We start from the raw sequence: 23,958 nt of genomic DNA, 5'->3' as shown, positions 1-23,958 counted from the left end.
CACATTTTCTTCATGGTTTTTTAGGAGTATTACCAGAATCAACTTGTAGTAGGCTGCTCTCAATCTGTATTTTAAATTTGTTAATTTTATTTATTATATGAATAAAATAATCATGTATTTTACTAATGTTTTAATATTGAATATTTACTTATTTACTTTTTTCATTTATGTATTTATTTTATTGTTATTTAACTTAGCTTGTCTGTTTAATCTGTGGTTTTTAAACTTCTGTTTTTTATTGGAAAGCTTTGGACAAACATGTTATTTTTAAAGTCCTCTATAAATAAAGTTGGATTTGATTAATTAATCAGATATTTGTAGAAAAAGTGAGAAACAGATGAAAAGTCCATCATGACGTGTTTTTGAAATTAAAACTGAGCAGCAACAAATGAAGACTCGGGGATGGGAGACTGTCTGTGATCACAGGAAGACAAAGAAACAGTTCCTGTTTTAATGGAAGGTTTTATTGCTTCAAGACATAAATTCACAAAACAGATTTGATCATAAGCAAATATTAAGCTTTTGTTGACACAATAAGAGCAGAACTGATAAATCCAGAATAAGTATAAACAATAATGATCACAGGCCAAACCCAGCTCTCGTTCACATTATATTTACTTTATTGTGTCAAATATTTATCAAATGTTTTTTCTGGCAAATAAAATATTTCAGACTTCTTTTAAATTTGTTCTGATCATAACTTGAATCTTTTGACATTCAGACCTTCATCCAGTCTCTTCTGACACTTGAGCTGTGAAGGGAAATATTTACCAAGTGTTTATCTTCATTTTATTGCTTTTATATTAGAAAATATTTCCATGTTAAATTCTTGATTTGACAACACAGACAGGTGACACAGCAGTTTAGCTGAGTTCCAGTGGTTTAGTTTAAATACACATCATCATAAATAGTTGAGCACATGCAAAATCAGCCACCTGGAGCGTTTTTCATGACTACATCTAAGGACCTCCCTCCAAGAACAGCCTACCTGCTGGCTGATCTAATAACTCTCCATACTCCCTCCTATATGCATCATTTTGTGCAGCTCTCTCACTGAATCTGTCCGATAGAATCACTATAGCAAGAATAGTTTCTCAAACTGGGAAATATTCCAGTTTGAGAAAATGAAAAACAGAATCAATTATCTGTTAAACTAAATTATAAGCAGCTGCAATTAAAAAGCTTTAAACTGAGGCTGATTGTTTGTCTGCAGGTGATAAACGTCATAAACTGTTTTAGTCACTGAGGTTCCATCAACAGCATCACTGCTGGTGTTTTTCAGCAGCAGAGGAGATCTGTGGTGTGGTTGGCAGGGCTGGCATGTGCCTGAAGCCTGGAGGAGACGACATCAGCTGCATCACCACTGGGGGGCGCTGTTGGTGGTGGGAATATGTGAAGTAAACTTCAGCGTAATCAACTCCATTCATGTCATCGTTAGCCTGACATCAAACTTCAGACTCTAAATTAAATGATAAAGTTACCCTCAGCCTGTGCATGAAGCAGAAATGAACAAAATAATGAAAATATCCAAAACACTAACAACTGTACCACAAATAACAACAATCATCATCATCTCTAATAACAAATTAAAGATTTTATTATTGGACTGTTTTAACTAGCTGTACCTAATAAACTGGGAGCAGAGAGTCTGCATTGACTTTGTGCATTCCTCATCATTAATATTAGCTGGTAGAAAGAGATGCTATGGTAAAAATCAAAGAGCCTAAAATCAGACCACAGTTTTACTTTGTTGTGAGCAGAGGTGGAGAGGCTGCCGAGGTCTGTGTCTCCATCTCCATCTGGCTGAAGGCTGTTGGTGTAGCGTACACTGAACACACTCCTGCAGGAGGTGAACTGCTCTGTCTGTCCTCCTCTCTGATCTCTTCACACAACTGGTTGTCCTGCAGAAGGAGATCAAACCAGCTGCTTGATACAAATCAAGCTGTGATGAAGCTCAGCTGTCTCACAAGTCCTAAAACTCACCTGTGTGATGTCAGCACGCTCAGATTCCACAGGAGGTCCTGAAAAAACATCAGAAGATAAACATCAGTCTTTAAGACGTGTTCACCAAGTAGAACCTGAGGAAGTAAACTCAGGATCGACGATGATAACTGGCAGTAATCAGTTACTGATGCATGTGCCGCCAATATGAACCACAACAACAGCAAACTAAGAACAGTTCCTGTATATTTTTATTTGATCTTATTAAAGATCATTTTAGTTAATTCACTACTTTAAGCTTTTAGTTTAGTTTTAGTTAACTCTAATAAGCTTGATGGACACACTTTTATCAGGCCGACTGTTACAGAAGAATTAAACAAACTTTGTACAAACTGTGATTATTTTGTTGAGGAAGAATCTCTGTGCCAGGCTCTGTTTGGCTTTTCTGTATATAAAATGATGAAAATGATATTTTCCTACTAAATAAACTGCATCTGTTGACAGACAGAAGCTGATTTCAGGCATTTTCTTTGCATTTTTCTCGTCTGACTCCTGTTGTTAGCACATAAATCTGTTTCCACTGTGACATGATGAGTAATTTCCTACAATGTGTACTCTTAAATGTTTACTATTCAAACTTGTTCACTGAGGTATTAGACTCCAGGAAATGACTGTGCATTAGTGTGATGAGCTCTGAAGTGATGACAACACTGTTGTCATGTGTTTCCTGTAGCCTCACCTCTGGGTTTAGTGGCTCTGCTCTTCATCAGCAAAGATGCTAAAAAGATGCTGATGACAACGACCACAATCAGACGCACATAAAGCGGCACACCTGCAGAGAAGATTTATTTTACTCACACAGTGTAAACAGTTGTTACAGCAGTGGTGGTGTAACAACTGACCGCAGGCGTTTCCTCTCATAATTGTGGGCGGGGCATATAAAGAGGAAAAGCTGTGCTGTTGGGCCGTTTGAGGCAGTGTGTGCGGTCGTCATCGTGTTACTCCTGTAGAGTCCTGAGTTGTTGTCTTTTTAAATTTTTTATTGTGCATGAAATTATTTAATGAAGTAGTTACTCAGAAGCACAGAAAGTTTTTATACTTTCACCAAGTTTTCTGTGTTAAGTTCCTGCTGTTGTACTTTCTGCTAAAACTTAAGCAGCTCCTCATTCTGCTTCAAACCCTCAGTAACAACTACAGCTCCCACAATGCTTTCCTCTGTCTGTGTCTGTTACACTGACACTTGTGAAAACGCTCTGAAACCAAACAGCGACTAATCACAGTCTATATCTGTCTCATGCAGTGCTGCTGTGAGGAAGTCAGCCATGTCCTCTCTCAGCTGCTGTGGTGGAAACTTATTTCTCTTTATTTCTACAGTTTTTCTCTTTTACGTCACTAAAAGATCAGAGTGATTCATCCACAGCTCTTAATGTGTCATTCTTGTGTAGTTCACTCAGTAATGGATCTTCATCACATGTAAATCTGCATACATATAAAAATCTATAACGTACCTGAACTTCCAGAGGAGGCTGATGAAGGTGTGGAGCTTCCTGAAGTTGAGCTTAAACTCTGTGCTGTTGGTGGTGTGGAGGCTGATGAGAGAAACACTGAAGCTGAAAAAGGTCTCAGAGTCCCGTTTGGTGTTGAAGTGGTTGAAGCTGTGAACAATGAAAGCATCAGAGTCATAATAAGACCACTTGAAGCAGTTTATATATCTGCATGTGACTGACGTGGTTATGGGCTGTTTGACAGCAGAACTGATGAAACTTGATGTTTCAGATAAATATAACATCTGTAGGTGATTTGAAGGAAAAGTAGCTGCTTTTGAGACGTGAAGCTTCTGTCACACCTTCAAAGACAACACGACTGTTAGCAGAAACTCACCTTCTGTGACAATCAGCTCAAAATCAGAGTTTCCAACTGTCCACCGGCGTTCGTCCAAAGAGCACCTGTACCGTCCTGAGTCAGACTGTTTCAGCTGTGTGATGCTCACATACATAATATTATATGAGTTTTCATATTTAATGCTGTATCTGCCGTTCTGAGCTGCATCATCAGATGTTTCAACAAGAATGTTTCATCTTCACATTTTTTCTTACAGAAGAGTTTCCTGCTTCCAGAGAAATAAAAGTTGCATTTAACTGCGATGTTTCCTCCTTCCTCTGCTCTGTGGGTGAGAGTTTGTGCTTTGACCAAACCAGTGTTTCCATCCTGAAGTGCTGCTGAAAGGATGAACAATCATTAGTTACAATCTTACTATAGATTAAATGTGACAGATGATTATGAATTTGAACTGATCACAGAAGTTCAGTTAACTTCACTTTTCTGTTTTTAGTTGCAAACAGCAAACTTCCTGTTTTATACACAAACACAAAGCATCTGATGTGGAAGATTCAGAGTTTAAGGTTGTGAAAAAGATAAATAAAGGTCAAAATTCATTTTTGTATCTTTGATAACATCATCATCATCATCGGCAGCAGCTAATTCTATATTTGTATGTGAAATGAACATTTTAGTCGCGCTGCTAAACATCCAGTTCTCACGTTGTCACCGCTCACTTTGTTGCTCTTCAGCTCATTAAGAGAAGAAATGAAACAGAGTGTTTGTTTCATCAGCTCTACTATTATAAGTTTGTCTCTCATAGAAGAGTAGACGAAAAGTATTTGATTACAAATTCAGTGTCCAATAAAAAGTAGAAGATTTCTGGGGATCAAACTGGTTTGAAAGTAAAAATAATTTGCAAATTACAAAAAAGTTTGTGGAAACATTTAAATTCCACACAGATTTATATATTTCAAACTGGATATATTTCAAGGATTTTCTTATGCTTTTAATAACCTGCATGTTTAACCACAACAACCACTAACTATGAGGGAGAACAAGGAAATGAAGAAGGAAGTTTAAAATTTAAAAATAAAATGGAGACAAATAAAAGTTAGAACAGAGAAAGTGACAGAAATAAGAAGAGAATTTACTCACTGAGGAAGATGAAGCAGAGCAAAGTGTGTTTCATCTCAGAGCTCTGATGGTTTAATGCTGCTTCAGCTCTTCTTTACTTCAAACCAGGAACTTCTTACTTCTCTTAATGACGGTCACGCCTTCAAACCACACACACACACACACACACACACACACACTCCTTCTCTCTCACCAGTCGAGGGTGAGTGATGCGATCCTAAATCCCGGCAGTCTGAGTGTGTGTGCAGGTCTGGATCCTGGAGGTCACGCTGGAAGGATCCATCTAGTGGAATCTCTGGACTCTCTTCATGGAGCTCATGGCTCAGTAAAACAGCTGACAGAGACACGGAGCATCGTTGATCACATGAAACCGGAACTTGTGCGATTTTAGCGGCTTCTCCCGAACATTCATCTGACTGTTTAGGGGCCAGCTGATAAACTTCAACAGCTCTGACTCAAGGACAACTTTGATGGAGCTAAACTTCAGCAGACGACAGTTTCTGTCTCTAATCACGACCGTGTCAAGTTACTTGGAACAACGTGATGCGGAACTTCCTGTAAATTTCCAAAATAAAGGCTCCTGTTCGATTCAGCAGGAAGTGGAGCAGATAAAACTCTTTTTAGAAGACCAGTATGTATATTTAAATGGAAATAAATGGAAATAAAGAATAACTAGTTATTTAAGCCAGCCTGTTTCCAGCATGCTTATAAGAGGTGTTAGTTATAATTCACTGTCAGTCCTGCAGATCAAACAGTACACTACAATCCTACTAAAGACTATTTTCTACATCTAAAAATCAGCATAAAAGTTCTTCACCTACATTTATTTTAGTAAATGTAGAAAAGCAAAAAAATGTTATTGTTTAAATCTCTTTTAAAAACGCACATTTTCTCCAAGGTTTTTTAGGAGTATTACCAGAATCAACTTGTAGTAGGTTTTAGTTCGCTTTTGGCTGCTCTCAATCGGTTTTTAATTTGTTAATTTTATTTATTATATGAATAAAATAATCATGTTGTATTTTACTAATGTTTTAATATTGACTGATTTTTTCATTTATGTATTTATTTTATTGTTATTTAACTTTCTTTGTCTGTTTAATGTATGGTTTCTAAACTTTTATCTGTTTTTTATTGGAAAGCACTTTGATCAAACATGTTGTTTTTAAAGTGCTCTATAAATAAAGTTGGATTGGATTAATTAATCAGATATTTGTAGAAAAAGTGAAAAACAGACGAAAAGTCCATCATGACGTGCTTTTGAAATTAAAACTGAGCAGCAACAAATGAAGACTCGGGGATGGGAGACTGTCTGTGATCACAGGAAGACAAAGAAACAGTTCCTGATTTAATTTTATTGCTTCAAGATATAAATTCACAAAACAGATTTGATCATAAGCAAATATTAAGCTTTTGTTGACACAATAAAAGAGCAGAACTGATAAATCCAGAATAAGTATAAACAATAATGATCACAGGCCAAACCCAGCTCTCGTTCACATTATATTTACTTTATTGTGTCAAATATTTATCAAATGTTTTTTCTGGCAAATAAAATATTTCAGACTTCTTTTAAATTTATTCTGATCGCACATGCAAAATCAGCCACCTGGAGCGTTTTTCATGACTACATCTAAGGACCTCCCTCCAAGAACAGCCTACCTGCTGGCTGATCTAATAACTCTCCATACTCCCTCCTATATGCATCATTTTGTGCAGCTCTCTCACTGAATCTGTCCAACAGAATCACGAATCAAGAATAGTTTTTCAAACTGGGAAATATTCCAGTTTGAGAAAATGAAAAACAATCAATTATCTGTTAAACTAAATTATAAGCAGCTGCAATTAAAAAGCTTTAAACTGAGGCTGATTGTTTGTCTGCAGGTGATAAACGTCATAAACTGTTTTAGTCACTGAGGTTCCATCAACAGCATCACTGCTGGTGTTTTTCAGCAGCAGAGGAGATCTGTGGTGTGGTTGGCAGGGCTGGCATGTGCCTGAAGCCTGGAGGAGACGACATCAGCTGCATCACCACTGGGGGGCGCTGTTGGTGGTGGGAATATGTGAAGTAAACTTCAGCGTAATCAACTCCATTCATGTCATCGTTAGCCTGACATCAAACTTCAGACTCTAAATTAAATGATAAAGTTACCCTCAGCCTGTGCATGAAGCAGAAATGAACAAAATAATGAAAATATCCAAAACACTAACAACTGTACCACAAATAACAACAATCATCATCATCTCTAATAACAAATTAAAGATTTTATTATTGGACTGTTTTTAACTAGCTGTACCTAATAAACTGGGAGCAGAGAGTCTGCATTGACTTTGTGCATTCCTCATCATTAATATTAGCTGGTAGAAAGAGATGCTATAGTAAAAATCAAAGAGCCTAGAATCAGACCACAGTTTTACTTTGTTGTGAGCAGAGGTGGAGAGGCTGCCGAGGTCTGTGTCTCCATCTCCATCTGGTTGAAGGCTTTTGGTGTAGCGTACACTGAACACACTCCTGCAGGAGGTGAACTGCTCTGTCTGTCCTCCTCTCTGATCTCTTCACACAACTGGTTGTCCTGCAGAAGGAGATCAAACCAGCTGCTTGATACAAATCAAGCTGTGATGAAGCTCAGCTGTCTCACAAGTCCTAAAACTCACCTGTGTGATGTCAGCACGCTCAGATTCCACAGGAGGTCCTGAAAAAACATCAGAAGATAAACATCAGTCTTTAAGACGTGTTCACCAAGTAGAACCTGAGGAAGTAAACTCAGGATCGACGATGATAACTGGCAGTAATCAGTTACTGATACATGTGCCGCCAATATGAACCACAACAACAGCAAACTAAGAACAGTTCCTGTATATTTTTATTTGATCTTATTAAATATCATTTTAGTTCATTCACTACTTTAAGCTTTTAGTTTAGTTTTAGTTAACTCTAATAACCTTGATGGACACACTTTTATCAGGCCGACTGTTACAGAAGAATTAAACAAACTTTGTACAAACTGTGATTATTTTGTTGAGGAAGAATCTCTGTGCCAGGCTCTGTTTGGCTTTTCTGTATATAAATGATGAAAATGATATTTTCCTACTAAATAAACTGCATCTGTTGACAGACAGAAGCTGATTTCAGGCGTTTTCTTTGCATTTTTCTTGTCTGACTCCTGTTGTTAGCACATAAATCTGTTTCCACTGTGACATGATGAGTAATTTCCTACAATGTGTACTCTTAAATGTTTACTATTAAAACTTGTTCACTGAGGTATTAGACTCCAGGAAATGAATGTGCATTAGTGTGATGAGCTCTGAAGTGATGAAAACACTGTTGTCATGTGTTTCCTGTAGCCTCACCTCTGGGTTTAATGGCTCTGCTCTTCATCAGCAAAGATGCTAAAAAGATGCTGATGACAACGACCAGAATCAGACGCACATAAAGCAGAACATCTGCAAGAGCTTAACAGAGAAGATTTATTTTACTCACACAGTGTAAACAGTTGTAGCCTCCCAGAATAGCAGAATAAACAGAATAAGCAGAATAAACAGAATATTCTAAACAGAATAGCCTCCCAGAGCTGCTGTTTGGATGTGATCTGCCTTCCACCCTCATATTTTCTGCTTGAGGATGCTCCAAAGGTTCTCAATAGGCAAGGCAAGGCAAGTTTATTTGTATAGCACAATTCAACAACAAGACGATTCAAAGTGCTTTACAGAGACATTAGAAACAAAAACAAATAAAAAGCATGATTTAAAATTGATTAAAACAAGCAAGCAAGCAAGCAAGCAAGCAAGCAAGCAAACAAACAAACAAACAAACAAACAAAACAGTATATAAAATCAAAACGGATAAAATCAGTAGTTAAAATGTAAGTTTTGAAATTTAAGCTTAAGTGCGGATTTGGTGCTTTATTCAAATGCAGCTGAGATTCAAATGCAATAGGATTGAAGTCAGGGAAGAACGGGGACCCACACCATGAGTTTCTCTCCTTTTATGCCGATAGCAGCCAATGGTGCAGAGGTATTCCTTGTAGCATGAGATGATGCATTGTCTTGCATTAAGATGGTTTTGTTGTGGAAGGCACAGTTCTTCTCTTTGTACCATGGAAGAAAGTGGCCAGTCAGAAACTCCACATACTTTGCAGAGGTCATTTTCACACCTTCTCACTCATCAGTGAACAGGACTGTTTGAAAATTAGTCTTCATGTAGTTTTGGGCCCACTGCAGCCGTTTCTGCTTGTGAGCATTGGTTAGGGGTGGCCGAATATAAGGTTTATGCACAACTGCCAGTCTCTGGAGGATCCTACACCTTGATGTTCACAGGCCTGCAGAGGCACCAGCAGCTTCAAACATGTGTTTGCTGCTTTGAAATGGCCTTTTAGCAGCTGCTCTCTTAATCGGATGTATTTGTCTGGCAGAAACCTTCCTCATTGTGCCTTTATCTGCACAAACCTGTGTATGCTCTGACTAAGCCACAAATCTCTTAACATGCTGATCACACTTAAGTTTTTTCGAAATAGCTGAGTTTTTTTTATTACATGTCCAAGGCATTCATCTGTTTCATGCTTTTCAGCAGCAGAGAGATCATTTTTCCTTCCTATATTGCTTAAAAATGGTGGTGTGCTCAATAATGCGAAACATCCTTCTTTAGTAGTTTTTCCTTTAATTGGGCTCACCTGGCAAACTAATGATCATAGGTGTCCGAGATTGATTTCAGTCATGCAAAGAGCCCTGAGACACAATTCGATCCATGGGTTTAATTGAAAAAAACTTATTTAATCTTTATGACACTTAAACACAATTTGCATAATAATTTGGAATGAGGTGTATATAAAAATCTATAACGTATCTGAACTTCCAGACGAGGCTGATGAAGGTGTGGAGCTTCCTGAAGTTGAGCTTAAACTCTGTGCTGTTGGTGGTGTGGAGGCTGATGAGAGAAACACTGAAGCTGAAAAAGGTCTCAGAGTTGCTCTGTGGGTGAGAGTTTGTGCTTTGACCAAACCAGTGTTTCCATCCTGAAGTGCTGCTGAAAGGATGAACAATCATTAGTTACAATCTTACTATAGATTAAATGTGACAGGTGATTGTTAATTTTTATTTGGCTTTGCAAACAGCAGACTTCCTCTTTTATAAACAAACAGAAAGCTGGGGAAGATTCAGAGTTTAAGGTTGTGAAAAAGATACAAAAATTCATTTTGACTTTTATTTCTCTTTGATGACATCATCATCATCTGTTTCTATGTGAAATGAGCATTATGGACGTGCTACTAATTTTGAGTTTGTCATCGCTCACTGTGCTGTTGCTCTTCAGCTCATTAAAGGAAGAAATAAAACACAAAGTGTTGTTTCATCAGCTCTATTAATATATCTTATATTATACTCTTTCAAAGAAGAGTAGAGGAAAAATATTTGATTACAGATTCAATGTGAATTAAAAAACAAAAATTGTAAAATAATAAAATGTTTCCACAAAATCATTTTATTATTTTTAGTTTCAAACCAGTTTGATCGCCCATGTTTGAGTGACTCAATTCCAAACTTCACAACTGTGAAAGAGAACAAGGAAATGTAGAAGGACGTTGCAAAACTGACCAAGGATGAACCCAAACATGCAGAACAGGAGAACAGAACTATAATACAAAAATAACCAAAAAGAAAAAAATGAATGACAGAAATCCCAAAACATCCCAACAACCCAAAATGATGACAGAGGAAGCCAGTTGCAAAACACCAGGGTGTGCACTGAGCCCTCTCCTGTACTCACTCTACACCTACACCACGGCCGCTAGCAACTCCAACATCATTTAGAAGTTTGCGACCAACAGTGGTTGGTCTTTTCACCAAAGACGATGAGATGGGTTACAGGGATGAGGTCAGCGCCCTGACACACTGGTGTCTCACCCTCAACATCACAAAGACAAAAGAGATGATAGTGACTTCCGGAGGTATAGAGAAGCACATACCCCCATCACCATCAGCGGCGCTGCTGTGGAGAGAGTGAGCAGCTTCCGTTTCCTGCTTGTACATCTGGTGGGGGATCTTACGTGGTCAGTACACATAAACAAAACAGTGAAGAAGGCGCAACAGCGCCTCTTCTTTCTCAGGATACTAAAGAGATTCGGCATGAGCCCCCGCATCCTCAGGACCTTCAACCGCTGTGCCATTGAGAGCATCCTCACTGGATGCATCACCACCTGGTATGGCAACAGCACTGCTTGTTCTGAAAGGATAATTGGAGGTGAGATTCCCTCCCTCCAGGACATCTACAAGAAGCGGTGCCTCAGTAAAGCGGGTAGGAGCTCCAGTCACCCCAGTCATGCACTGTGACTGGAGGGACTACTTCCATCAGGCAGGAGGTACTGTTCCAAACCAGCAGACTGAGGGACAGCTTTTTCCATCAGGTCACCAAACTGCTGAACACTTCATAGACACCTCACTGTCACTTACTGAAACTCTGACTCTTATGCACTCGATATTGTACAGTGACAGAAATAAGAAGAGAATTTACTCACGAGGAAGATGAAGCAGACCAAAGTGTGTTTCATCTCAGAGCTCTGATGGTTTACTGCTGCTTCGCTTCTTTCTTTACTGCAAACAAGGAACTTCTTACTTCTCTTAATGACGAGGTCACGCCTTCAAACCTCAGGATCAGGACTTTTATGAAACTTTTATGAAAAGTAAAATGTTAGATTATTTAAACAATGATCATGTTCAGAGAGCAGTTTCTCTGATCAGTCAGACATTAAAAACTAAACAAGAAACTAAACCAAGAAGAAGAATAACAAAATAAACTCTCACTAATAACCACATCAAAAAAGTGTTTTTTCATCTCGCAGTGATGTGCTGTTATACTTCTGCTGTGCATGCACAAAGTTTCACAACACAGCTTGTAAAGAGCTGTAAACTTCTGTATACAGGTACATGTAAGAACTGTGTGTATGTGTTGAGGCTACATGATTGGCTAATATTAACCATTTCAACAGTTCACCGCCGCTTCCCCTTAATTCTCTGCAACAGCATGTTTAGATGAGCTTCAGCTGATCTGCATGGACTGCTGGCTGAGCTTAACTCAGGATAATGTGTTTTCAATGTTAAAATAGAGGATCATGTCATGTGTCATTTAAATAATCATTCATTTGTTTCAATCTGCTCTACCATGATTAACTGAAATTAAGTAGGGGTAATATTGAAGCAGGAGTATATAAATAGTGTTGTGAAGGTGAAGAGAGTGCCAGACAGAATCATGAAATTAAAGCTGGATATTGAAGGTGTGATGATGAGTGTTGTCAGTGAGTTTTCCCCACAGGTTGGATTTCAGTTAGAATAAAGAGAAATTCTGCAGCAAGTATGATTAAGTGTTAGAGAGTGCCACCAGGGGGAGAGAGTGACGACTGAAGCAGACTTCAGTGGACAATGGACAGACTTCGAGGGAACAGAGGCGAAGAGGAAGTGTGGGGTAAGTATGATGTAAAGGAGGGAAATGCAGGATGGCACACGGTTGTTAATGGTGCGAAAATGATGGAAACGGCTGTAGTGAACACGCTTCAACGAGAGATGACTGATAATATACAGCTGTAGTGCTGAGGGAAACTGCCAAGCACGAGCCGTAGGTCAGCGTGCCTGGGGGACCCGGTCAATCCGAGCCAGAGGTCAGCACGTTGGAGGGACAAGGTCCACGTCCAGCACGGCCTGCTCGGCCTGCACGTTCACGTCCAGCATGGCCCGTTGCAGGCCGCCTGAGCTGCAACGCGGCCGCCACTGGACTCCACTATTTTGTGGGGTCTATTTAGATACTGCTGGTGGATGCGTGGTCGGATTTTGAGAGTATGAACCTGGAAGAGTTTTTTTCTTTTGTTTATTTTGGGAAGGCTCTAGCTCTCTGTGCTAGACCTCCCACCACCCACCCTGGGTTGGTCTGAACTCTGTTTTTGGTTGGTGATTGTTTTTGGGCCTTCAGGAGCCGGTCCTTAGAGGGGGGGGGGGGGGGGGGGGGGGGGTTACTGTCAGCGACCTGGGCTTGAGCGACCCAGGGTCCCTGAGCAGTTGTGGACTTTTTTATATTTTGTGAAAATGTGTGTGCACTGCTCTGCTGTCAAGTTTTTTTTCCCATGCGTGTATGTATAGGGAGGTGTGTGGGAGTGGCTGTAGCCGGAAGACCACGAGGAGGATGCTTAACGGTGTGGTGAAGCATCCACCGACCCGAGATGATTGAGTGAGACTCCATGTCAGTGTCTTGAGAGCAAAGTCTAAGTCAGTGTATGCCCGCAGGGGTAGTGTGCCTTGACAGCTGTGTCTATTGCATAGGTGTCAAACTCTGGCCTGTGGGCCAAATTTGGCCCGGGGGTCTTGATGGTTCCTCCTCTTCCTGCTCTTTCTTGGGTTTCTGCTGCCTGAGGCCAGTCCCTGGCCTCCTTCTTTCCGCTTAACATACACTCACTAATAACCATATACTTGGTGCACAGCAAATCCAGCATGTCCAAATTAACACTGTCAGATTTGATTTCAACACTATTAAAGTGTCTATATGGGTCCACACCAGAGAGTGTTAATTTAACTCTTTTTGGAGAGTTGGTACGTTAACTCTGATTTAGTGTTAAACACCAAATCTGTCTGGAGTTGATAATTTAACACTCGGTGTTAAGAGTTTATATATTAACTCTCAAAGAGTATTTTAGTTTAACTACGTAAGAGTTATCTTCTAATTCATTCCAAAAAGCGGGAATTTTACTGTTCTGAACTTCTAGAAATTTCTTTTGGAAATAAACATTTGCTAAAAAGATGCAATGGTTTTTGAAAAACATTTATTCTGAACTGTGCACCACAATTTCAAAACATTTTCTGAAAGATGTAACAGTGTACATGTTCTCACTTTCATTAGAATTTTGTTTATCAAAAGGTCTGACATGGTAAATGCAAATAACAGCATTCTCATCACTTATTTCTTCAATACAATATGCATGTCCTTCATTCATCCCTTTGTGGAACTTCAACGCACTTCTGCTCTCCCCCATATTCCATCTTCACAAGCATATCCTGTGTGGAGATCGAATAAAAATTAGTTGACACTAATTAATGGCACAAATAATCCAGTAAACAATTGCAGCACAGTAAAAAAAAAAAAGGAATCCTCTTTGAGCCATTACTTGTGTAAAGTATTTTCCTTTTTCATTTTTACCTAAACCGTGTGCACAAAACTCTGGAGGGATCTAAATGCTAACGTAGAATCCAGTCAGGACGTCTGCTACTGCTGTTTGCTCGTTTTTTGGTTTTTTTTTATGGGCGATCGTTTTCAGGCTTCAAGTAGCACCATTACACCAACATTTCACATTCTAGACATTGTTTTAGGCGTATTTGACCAAAAGTTTGACTGAAAATTCACATGCAAGCTTTTTTCAAGGCTGTGGTATTTGCCGGCAAACAATACCTTTCAGCTAGCTAAAACAGAATATTATGCTATCACCGAGCAACATTGCTAATGCCTTTCACACAGCTTTGTCTCAACTCCAAAGAGCCACAGAAGTAAAAGCTCATAATAATAATTGAAACAATCTTTGAAAAAATGACTTACCAAGCATGGCAAACAACTCAAATATGTAGAGCAAAATGTTCTGAAACGGCTTCACTTCAGCTTCGATTGGAGCCGTGCTGGGGGCGGAGTCTGTGAATTTACTCTGTTGGTGTCATAGCCCCTCTAGGAGTTCAGAGTTAAGAGGTCAAGAGTTAATGTTTCCATTGTAACACCTCCAGATTTGACAGAGAAACACTCATTTTTAACACTCGATTTTAACTACTATCATTTTACACCTCAGAGTTACATTAAAAAAATGTGACTCTGCTTAGAGTAAAATTAACTCTACTTTTGCAAGGAGACTATTAACACCAAAAAATTTAACACTTTTGAATTTGCTGTGTGGTTGCAGCTTTCCTAACAGCCTCTTCGTGGTTCCCATTTGCCCGTGGGATCCCCAGATACTTGTAGCTGTGCTCCATGTCTGTAATGTTCCCTTCTGGTAGTTTGATCCTCTCAGTTCTGACTACCTTCTCTCTCTTTTTTTTTTATCATCCGACTACACTTCTCCAGTCCAAACGACATTCCAGTGTTGTTGCTGTATATCCTGGTGGTGTGGATCAGTGAATCGATGTCTCATTCTCTCTTGGCATACAGCCTGATGATCCATGTAGAGGATGAGCTGACGATTGCTCCATTCCATAGTCAGTATCCGTAGCCAGTCTTGCCAATGATCTCAATGAGGGGGTTCAGGCCTATGCAGAACAGCAGTGGGGTCAGAGTATCTCATTGGTAGATCCCACACTTCATGGTGACTTGTGCTGTTGGCTTGAAGTAGGCCTCTAGTGTTGTCCGCCACATCCCCATTGAGTTCCTGATGAAGGCTCTTAGGGTCCTGTTGATCTTGTACAATTCTAGGAATTCCAGGATCAAGGTGTGGGGCATCGAGTCATAGGCCTTCTTGTAATAAAGCCAGGCAGTGCACAGGTTGGTCAGCCAAGTCTAGTTAATGTTAAATGAACTAATTAATCTCTGCCTCAACAGAGATCTGACGTTTTGTGAGCCTGGCTACAGCGCTGAAGACAAACCTAGGGTTCATCTTATTTTCTGCAATCAGTGAAGAATAGTAAGAGGTTCTAGTTTTACAGATGGCTTTTTTATACGGGGTATATAGACGGGTTTTTTTTTATAGTGGGCTCTTTACATTTTGAGAGAAGCCAGTTGAGTCTAATAATAGATTAAAAGCCATGTTAAGGCTTTCATTTTCACACGTTCACATTTTTGGGGGTCGATAACAGGAGACTGCAACTCTGCAGCTTCACCAGGCACCCGACGCAACCGACCATTGAGTATTTTACGTTTTTGTATTTTTGCACAACTGTGTTGCTTGTGAAGCTCGCCCACAAGAATTTCACTCACATGTACTGTACCAGTGTACCTGCACATGTGATGTGACAATAAAAGTGATTTGATTTGAACTCTGCTTCCTGGTCACACCTCTGATTAGTCACATTTTGGGGTCTTTATTACATTTGGCTAGATTGGCTAGAAATTAGAGCAGGTCCATACGAAGTGGGATGGATGCTGTCTCTCCTGACAATGCCAGGTTTTCCCCAGAAAGTTTCCCATATATCTATAAAGCCCACATTGTTTTTATTTTGTCAGGTGATCACCATCCTCTCCCTCTGTCTGTTTACCTTCAATGCCCTGACATTTATTTTTTTAAAAACCTGTCACTTTTATTTTAATTGCACATGCACATGCTTTATTTAGTTTGCTTGGAGTATTTACTGTTATTATATTTTTCTTTGAGCATTGTAATGCTGTCTGTATAGCGGTCGTCGTTGTTTATAGTTACTGCTTTTATACTGTACGTTCTTTTTATGTTGACTTATTTTTATTTTCAACAACAGAGATGAGTACGTCATGTTAATCTTTGGAAACATTTTTTATGTTGCTATTTTCGTACAAATGACATCTAAGCCTCTAAAGTTGAAATAAAAGAGGAAAAGCCTGTTAAGAATATGTGGCATTAAATTCATTTGCAACAACAGTAAGTATTGTTTGTATGAGAAAGTTGACCTTGAATGCTTCTACCCGCCTACAATACCTTGTAAGACTACTGCAGCTTCACTGGGGGACCAGGAGGCATACAGTGCTGCCAGGGCCAACCTGAGAAGAGGCATCAAGACTGCCAAGCAGCAGCACAGGAGGCGTATCGAGGCCAGGTCTGAGAACAACACAAACCCAAGGCAGGTCTGGGAGGGCATCAGGGCTATCACGGACTACAAAAGGAGAACACCATCACCCTCAGCCGACAGTTCTACTCTGGCTGAGGATCTAAATCTCTTTTATGCCCGTTTTGACAGGGAGAACACCGACCCTGTCCTGTCCCCTCTCCCCTCAACCGATCCTGCTCCAGTCCTGAGCACTCATGAGCTGAGGCGTGTGTTCCGGAGCATTAACACCAGGAAGGCGGCCGGGCCAGATGGAGTGCTGGGCCGGGTACTAAAAGACTGTGCTGCGGACCTGGCGGACGTCTTCACCTCTACAGTGGGGCAAAAAAGTATTTAGTCAGCCACCGATTGTGCAAGTTCCCCCACTTAAAATGATGACAGAGGTCAGTAATTTGCACCAGAGGTACACGTCAACTGTGAGAGACAGAATGTGAAAAAAAAATCCATGAATTCACATGGTAGGATTTGTAAAGAATTTATTCGTAAATTAGGGTGGAAAATAAGTATTTGGTCACCTCAAACATGGAAAATCTCTGGCTCTCACAGACCTGTAACGTCTTCTGTAAGACGCTTTTCTGTCCCCCACTCGTTACCTGTATGAATGGCACCTGTTTGAACTCATCATCTGTATAAAAGACACCTGTCCACAGCCTCAAACAGTCAGACTCCAAACTCCGCCATGGCCAAGACCAAAGAGCTTTCGAAGGACACCAGGAAAAGTATTGTAGACCTGCACCAGACTGGGAAGAGTGAATCTACAATAGGCAAGCAGCTTGGTGTGAAAAAATCAACTGTGGGAGCAATCATCAGAAAATGGAAGACATACAAGACCACTGATAATCTCCCTCGATCTGGGGCTCCACGCAAGATCTCATCCCGTGGGGTCAAAATGATCATGAGAACGGTGAGCAAAGATCCCAGAACCACACGGGGGGACCTGGTGAATGACCTGCAGAGAGCTGGGACCAAAGTAACAAAGGTCACCATCAGTAACACACTAAAACGGCAGGGAATCAAATCCCGCAGTGCCAGACGTGTTCCGCTGCTGAAGCCAGTGCATGTCCAGGCCCGTCTGAAGTTTGCCAGGGAGCACATGGATGATACAGCAGAGGATTGGGAGAATGTCATGTGGTCAGATGAAACCAAAGTAGAACTTTTTGGTGTAAACTCAACTCGTCGTGTTTGGAGGACGAAGAATACTGAGTTGCATCCCAAGAACACCATACCTACTGTGAAGCATGGGGGTGGAAACATCATGCTATGGGGCTGTTTTTCTGCCAAGGGGACAGGACGACTGATCCGTGTTAAGGACAGAATGAATGGGGCCATGTATCGTGAGATTTTGAGCCAAAACCTCCTTCCATCAGTGAGAACTGTGAAGATGAAACGAGGCTGGGTCTTCCAACATGACAATGATCCAAAACACACCGCCCGGGCAACAAAGGAGTGGCTCCGTAAGAAGCATTTGAAAGTCCTGGAGTGGCCTAGCCAGTCTCCAGACCTCAACCCCATAGAAAATCTGTGGCGGGAGTTGAAAGTCCGTGTTGCTCGGCGACAGCCCCAAAACATCACTGCTCTCGGGAAGATCTGCATGGAGGAATGGGCCAAAATACCAGCTACGGTGTGTGCAAACCTGGTAAAGACCTATAGTAAACGTTTGACCTCTGTTATTGCCAACAAAGGTTATGTTACAAAGTATTGAGTTGTATTTTTGTTATTGACCAAATACTTATTTGCCACCCTGATTTACGAATAAATTCTTTACAAATCCTACCATGTGGATTCATGGATTTTTTTTTCACATTCTGTCTCTCACAGTTGACGTGTACCTCTGGTGCAAATTACTGACCTCTGTCATCATTTTAAGTGGGGGAACTTGCACAATCGGTGGCTGACTAAATACTTTTTTGCCCCACTGTATATATAACACCTCGTTGTCCTGTTCACTGGTACCATCCTGTTTCAAAGCAGCAACCATCGTTCCCATCCCAAAACAGTCAAATGTCACATGTCTGAACGATTTCAGACCTGTGGCACTCACCCCCATTCCCGCCAAATGCCTGGAGAGACTGGTCATTAAACACATCAGAGCTGCTTTTCCACCATCCCTGGACTCGCACCAGTTTGCATACAGGGAGAACCGGTCAACCGAGGATGCGATCGCCACAGTGCTGCACACATTACTGAAGCACTTGGAACACAGGAACACCTATGCACGGCTCCTCTTTGTAGACTACAGCTCGGCTTTTAATACCATCCGGCCATACAAACTCCGTCCCAAACTCCACCAACTGGGACTTAACTCCTCTCTGTGCAACTGGATTGTGGACTTCCTCACTAACCGTAGACAGAGTGTCAGAGTGGGTAAGAACACCTCTTCCACCCTTGTGGTCAACACCGGTGCCCCTCAGGGGTGTGTTCTAAGCCCTCTGCTATACACTCTCTTCACCCATGACTGTATTTCCTCCTGCGCGTCCAATCTCATTGTTAAGTTTGCAGATGACACTACAGTGCTCGGACTTATATCCAACAACGATGAGACAAACTATAGGACAGAGGTGCAACAACTAGAGTCATGGTGCCACGACAATAACTTGGTCTTAAACACCAAAAAGACCAAGGAGATCATTGTAGATTTCCGGAAGAAGGGTCATAACAACCATCTGCCTCTCTTCATTGGCAGTGAGGCGGTGGAGAGGGTGAGCAGTTTTAAATTCTTGGGGGTAACTGTGACCGAGGACCTGTCCTGGGGCAACCATATCACCTCAGTTGCACGGAAGGCCCAACAGCGCCTCTACTACCTGAGGAGACTGCGGAGCGCACACATTCCCAGATCTCTGATGTTGAACTTCTACAACTGTGCCATCAGCAGCGTTCTGACGTATGGATTTCTAGTGTGGTTCCCCAGCTGCACCAAGGCCGATCAGCAAGCACTCCAGCGGGTGGTGAAAGAAGCTGGCAGAATTATTGGAACAAGTCTGCCAGAGATCAGTAATATCTTCCCCACTCGCTGTCTGAGGAGGGTGCACAGTATCCTGCGGGACCAACATCACCCTGCGCGCCACCTTTTCCATCTGCTGCCCTCAGGGAGAAGGTACAGGTCTATACAGGCCAGAACATCCAGACTGGCCAACAGCCTGTATCCACAGGCTGTGAGGCTCCTGAACTCTCTGCCCCCCTCTCACGGACAATAACCATATCCAACTTCTTAATAGCAATGAACTGGTCTGCATTGGTGCATCATATCTTTATTCTCTTCCCCCTCCTGCCCCCCCCCCCCCCCCCCCTCTTTCTTAAATAGATAACTATCATATCTGATATCATATCTCACAGTACAATAATATTGAATGGGTTGCATTGTTGTACTCTGTCATGTTTCTCAGGTCTCTGTCTGAATTTCTACGAACATTACGTGTCATGTTCTCATGTTATTGCTAAGGATTGTCTTATTGCATTGGAGTCACACTGGGTTAAATATGTACACTTGGGTTTTAAGGGGTATTTATTATTTTCTTCTTTTTTTGGGGTTGTATGGAAGCCCCAAATGCAATTTCATTGTTCCGACAATGACAATAAATAAATACTATACTATACTATACTATACTGGATGTGTAGTTTCTATGGCTACAATGGAGTACAGTTTTTATTTCACAGTAAAAATTAAGGAACTGATGTTGTAAAACTTTCTGTATGAGTGTAAGAGGTTTTTTTCTGCTTCCAACTGTCACTTTTATTTAAATCTTGCATTGACACATACTGTTTCCAATTTCAGTCCTATATTAACTTAATTTATTTGATGAGCCATGCAGCTGCTTAGCAGCGTTGTAGTCAGAACATCACGTAATTTAGATATACAGAAATATTTTTTTGTTGCTACTTTGTACATTTAATAATTGAATACATAAGAAGTAAAAAGGTAAAAATGATTAACAACATGTTGCTGGAATAACAGTATTTTGATGATGAATCCTTTATTTGGACCCCTTCCAACCATTCATACATTACACAAACATCACATTGGGGAGACAGGTCGGAACAGGTAGCATTAAAGAAGTTGCAGTTGTTCTTAATGTCGACCACTGGTCACCAGGTCTATTAATTTCCCGTTGCAAAGCCATATTGCGTTCAATAAACACAGTCTCAGTACTCATGGCTTGCCCTTTGTCAATCATGTCAGCCAGCCTTGTGGGGTTTTGAACAGCTGTAACCACTTTCTTTGTTCTTCGATAAGCCTGGTCCGAGCCAGCTCCGATCAGCCAGAGCTCTGTTATCATGGTTCCGAAAAAGGTAGATGTCATTCAGTGTCCTCCATCGAGAGTGTCGCCAAGCACCCGACGCAACCGACCATTGAGTATCCAGCAGCAAACGTCTCTGCAGGACAATCAGGCTCTCCGAGCCTAGGCTTCTGGTCGAGGGTAGGGTGTCAATTTTGTTAAGGGACCAGTTGATCAAATCAGGTTTTAGAGAGCAAGACTGAGCTCTGAGGGTTAGAGTTAGACGAGACTAGACAAGGACATAGAAGCCAAGCAGGAAAGATAAGGGAGGGAGAGAGTGAGAGATGCATCCGCCACCGCCAAGAGCTCCCTTATGTGGCAGGTTTTCAGCTAAACTCAGGACAATTTTTCTCTAAGCATGGCATGCCAGTGTACTTCAGACCAGGGGCCTGTTCTTCGTACCTCGCTAAGTAAGTTAGCTGGATTAGATTGTTGACGATTTCGCGTGATCCTGGATCAGTCGGTTCCCCGAAGCTCATCCGGGACTTGCTGTCATAGCAACAGAGCCGTAAGCGTAAACCTGCTCGGGAGCAGGTTTACTTTATGTAAACAGGATTAGATCGCGGCCACGCAGGTATGTCCGCTTCATTTATACTAAAGCAACAGCGATATTTTTCCACTGTTTCACCATAAATAAATATTATCAATGTAACTAAAGATAATGCAGCACTTGATCCTTTTATTGATGTCACACAGATACATACAGGTCATTTCCTAAAAAAGGGAAATGAACTATTAACATTCTATTACATGTATGTGATTATTACAGATGTAATTCATATTTCAGAGTAGTAATTGTAAATTACTTCGTGTAATCAAGATGAGAGACCACGGCTATAAAAGCGAAGGTGGATTTGGGAAGTCTGTCGCAGCCATGTCCTGTCCGTATACGCGACCAACCCATTGCGGAAGGTGCAAGATTGATAAGGAGAGTCCTCAGAATCCAGCGTATATTGCGGGACAGACAGGATCCTTTAGCTCAGCGCGACAGTGTGCTCATAGAGAGATATCGATTTTCCCGTGAGGGTATTATTTACTTAACCAACTTGTTGACGAGGGGGTGCAGGACCACCACCTGTCTTTTTTTCCTCTGCCCTTTTCTTGGTTGCTGTTATGAACAAACTAACAGAGTATTACAGGCCAGTATTACCTTGCCAAGAGACGCAAAGCAATCTAAGAGATAAATATTACCATTCTGTAGAATACTCCTGTATTCCACTTTTACTTGTTCCCATGTTCTTGTGGGTCCTGTTGTGGCTCTAATGTGAAAGGGGATATAATATAACATATTATAATATAATATAATGCCATATGATATTGGACAATATAGTGTCATATGATAGATCTACCCTACCGCCTACTGGTGTTGGCCAGAGGGGCCGATGGCGCGATATGGCAGCCTGGCTACAACCGTAGCTGCCTCCACCAGTGTGTGAATGTGGGAGTGAATGAATAGTGGTATCGTAAAGCGCTTTGGGTGCCTTGGAAAGCGCTATATAAATCCAATCCATTATTATTATTATTATTAAATTACCTACGAGTTTGATTTGTCAGCAACTTTCTGCCAGCCCTCTCTCCTTGCTTTTGCAGCCTTTGCAGTGTTCTCTTGCGTTTTAATTAAACTCTGAAACTCCTGAAATCCCTCACTCATGAGTTCTTGCTCTGCTGCCGGAAAATACCGAGCACGCCCCTTGGACATTTTCGCCGACCAATCAGCGGGTTGCCGATCAATGTTTCTACTATCGATGCGTAGCCCCTTTTACGACACCCAGTGATGTCACATTCCTGCGTCCAGCTGTACTGATCGTCAACAGCAGGTGTGTTCGGGGAACCGGATTAGCGAGCTCACGGTTAGCGCGATGGTTTGGTCTTGGATGTAGTAAGCGACGTACGAAGAACAGGCCCCAGGACAGACCCTAAGACAAACACTAGCTCACCCCAAGGGAAAAAAATCTCAAACACAAGCTAATCGATAAATAACAGGAACAAATTACAAACTTGGAAAGCTAGAAAAAAACAGGCAATAAATACAACACCTTAGCAACATTGTGTATGGTGTGCAGTGAGTCCATGGAGCATCCACCCCATAAAAGCATGACAAACATAGAAGAGCCACTTCGACAGGACGAGACTCAGATATACATCTGCACCTTATTCTTTAAAGACGAAATACATATTTTAAAGAGTGCCAGTGTTCCCATTTCGGACCAAGAAGACAGGTGTTTCTAAAGTGGCCGTCTATGTCCACTGTAAATGACCATCATTGAACAGAGGTGGTGATTTATGAGCTCACCTATCAGCCACCGACAAACCAGTTTTGAGATCCCTTCCCAGGTCCTTCAATCCTAACTCACACCTTGCATTGGGTGACCTCAGTAGATCACATGATGGTGTGGGGCAATAAATATGGCTTCACCCAAAATTGTTTTTCACACCTTGGCTCATTTGATGAGGCACATGATCAATAGTGGGCCAATGACCACTAGGATTCAAACACCTGGGATTCTCCACCTCTGGGTTTTTAGAACTGAAGATGAAACATCTTCAAAAAGTTTAAGAAATCCTGTTGCTTTCTTTTACAATATTGTTTTTATGAAGAAGCTGAGTCTAAATATTTCCACTGCAGAAGTGAAGGAAATGTGCGTATTCTAATATTTATAAATTATTTTATAAAAAAAAACATACACTGTCAAAAGTGCCAATGTTCATGTTTATTTTCATTAAAAACATGTAGATTACTGCATCTCTTCACTTTTCGTCTTCCTTGAAAGATATCTTGTTTCCAAGCAGTCTGTTTTCTGCAATCGTTTCACTAAATTCATCCAGAATCATAAAAGCAACATTTTTATATTATATATCTGTTGAGCTAAATTATAAGCAGCTCTAATAAAAACAACTTTAACCTCAGGCTATATAACTGCATGCTTCAAACTCGATTTTTCCCCCACCCTCATTGTTTTCTCTCGTTTTTCTTTCCTTTTTCTTCTTCTAGTCCTCTGATTTCTTCTCCTGTCTTTTGCCAATTCATCCCTCACCCCCTGTCTATTCC

General features: G+C 41.0%; 2 protein-coding genes across 4 annotated transcripts in view; both read right to left on the bottom strand.

Moving 5' to 3' along the window:
• The window catches only part of LOC309697206 (uncharacterized protein), a 39,870-nt gene that overhangs the window by 6,313 nt on the left and 9,599 nt on the right, over positions 1–23,958 (bottom strand). The window lies entirely within an intron of this gene.
• Positions 443–4,981, bottom strand: LOC309697213 (uncharacterized protein). 3 transcript variants are annotated; one of them, XM_082518946.1, is made up of 7 exons: positions 4,918–4,981; positions 3,823–4,160; positions 3,450–3,596; positions 2,681–2,773; positions 1,984–2,021; positions 1,747–1,901; positions 443–1,459 (listed from the first exon to the last, which is right to left on the bottom strand). In XM_082518946.1, the coding sequence occupies exons 2-7, from the start codon at positions 3,935–3,937 to the stop codon at positions 1,453–1,455; spliced, it is 555 nt and encodes a 184-aa protein (XP_082375072.1). In that variant the 5' UTR covers positions 3,938–4,160; positions 4,918–4,981; the 3' UTR covers positions 443–1,452. The 3 variants fall into 3 exon arrangements, with proteins under 3 accessions (XP_082375072.1, XP_082375071.1, XP_082375073.1); XM_082518945.1 differs by having other exon boundaries at positions 443–1,373; XM_082518947.1 differs by lacking the exon at positions 2,681–2,773 and having other exon boundaries at positions 443–1,373.

The sequence above is a fragment of the Aulonocara stuartgranti genome (assembly GCF_965226115.1).
Source record: "Aulonocara stuartgranti genome assembly, chromosome: 20".
Lineage (NCBI taxonomy): Eukaryota > Metazoa > Chordata > Actinopteri > Cichliformes > Cichlidae > Aulonocara > Aulonocara stuartgranti.
The sequence above is the reverse complement of the archived record's forward strand: the minus strand, read 5'-3'. Positions and strand labels throughout refer to the sequence as shown.

What these genes read in the sequence shown, in the direction of transcription:
- LOC309697213 (XM_082518945.1), bottom strand. Translation starts at nt 3,937, where the DNA reads ATGTATGTGAGCATCACACAGCTGAAACAGTCTGACTCAGGACGGTAC. An exon ending in TGAGCTGATTGTCACAGAAG is followed by an intron (nt 3,597 to 3,822) that starts GTGAGTTTCTGC and finishes CATTGTTCACAG; the next exon opens with CTTCAACCACTTCAACACCA. An exon ending in CAGAGCCACTAAACCCAGAG is followed by an intron (nt 2,022 to 2,680) that starts GTGAGGCTACAG and finishes ATGTTTTTTCAG; the next exon opens with GACCTCCTGTGGAATCTGAG.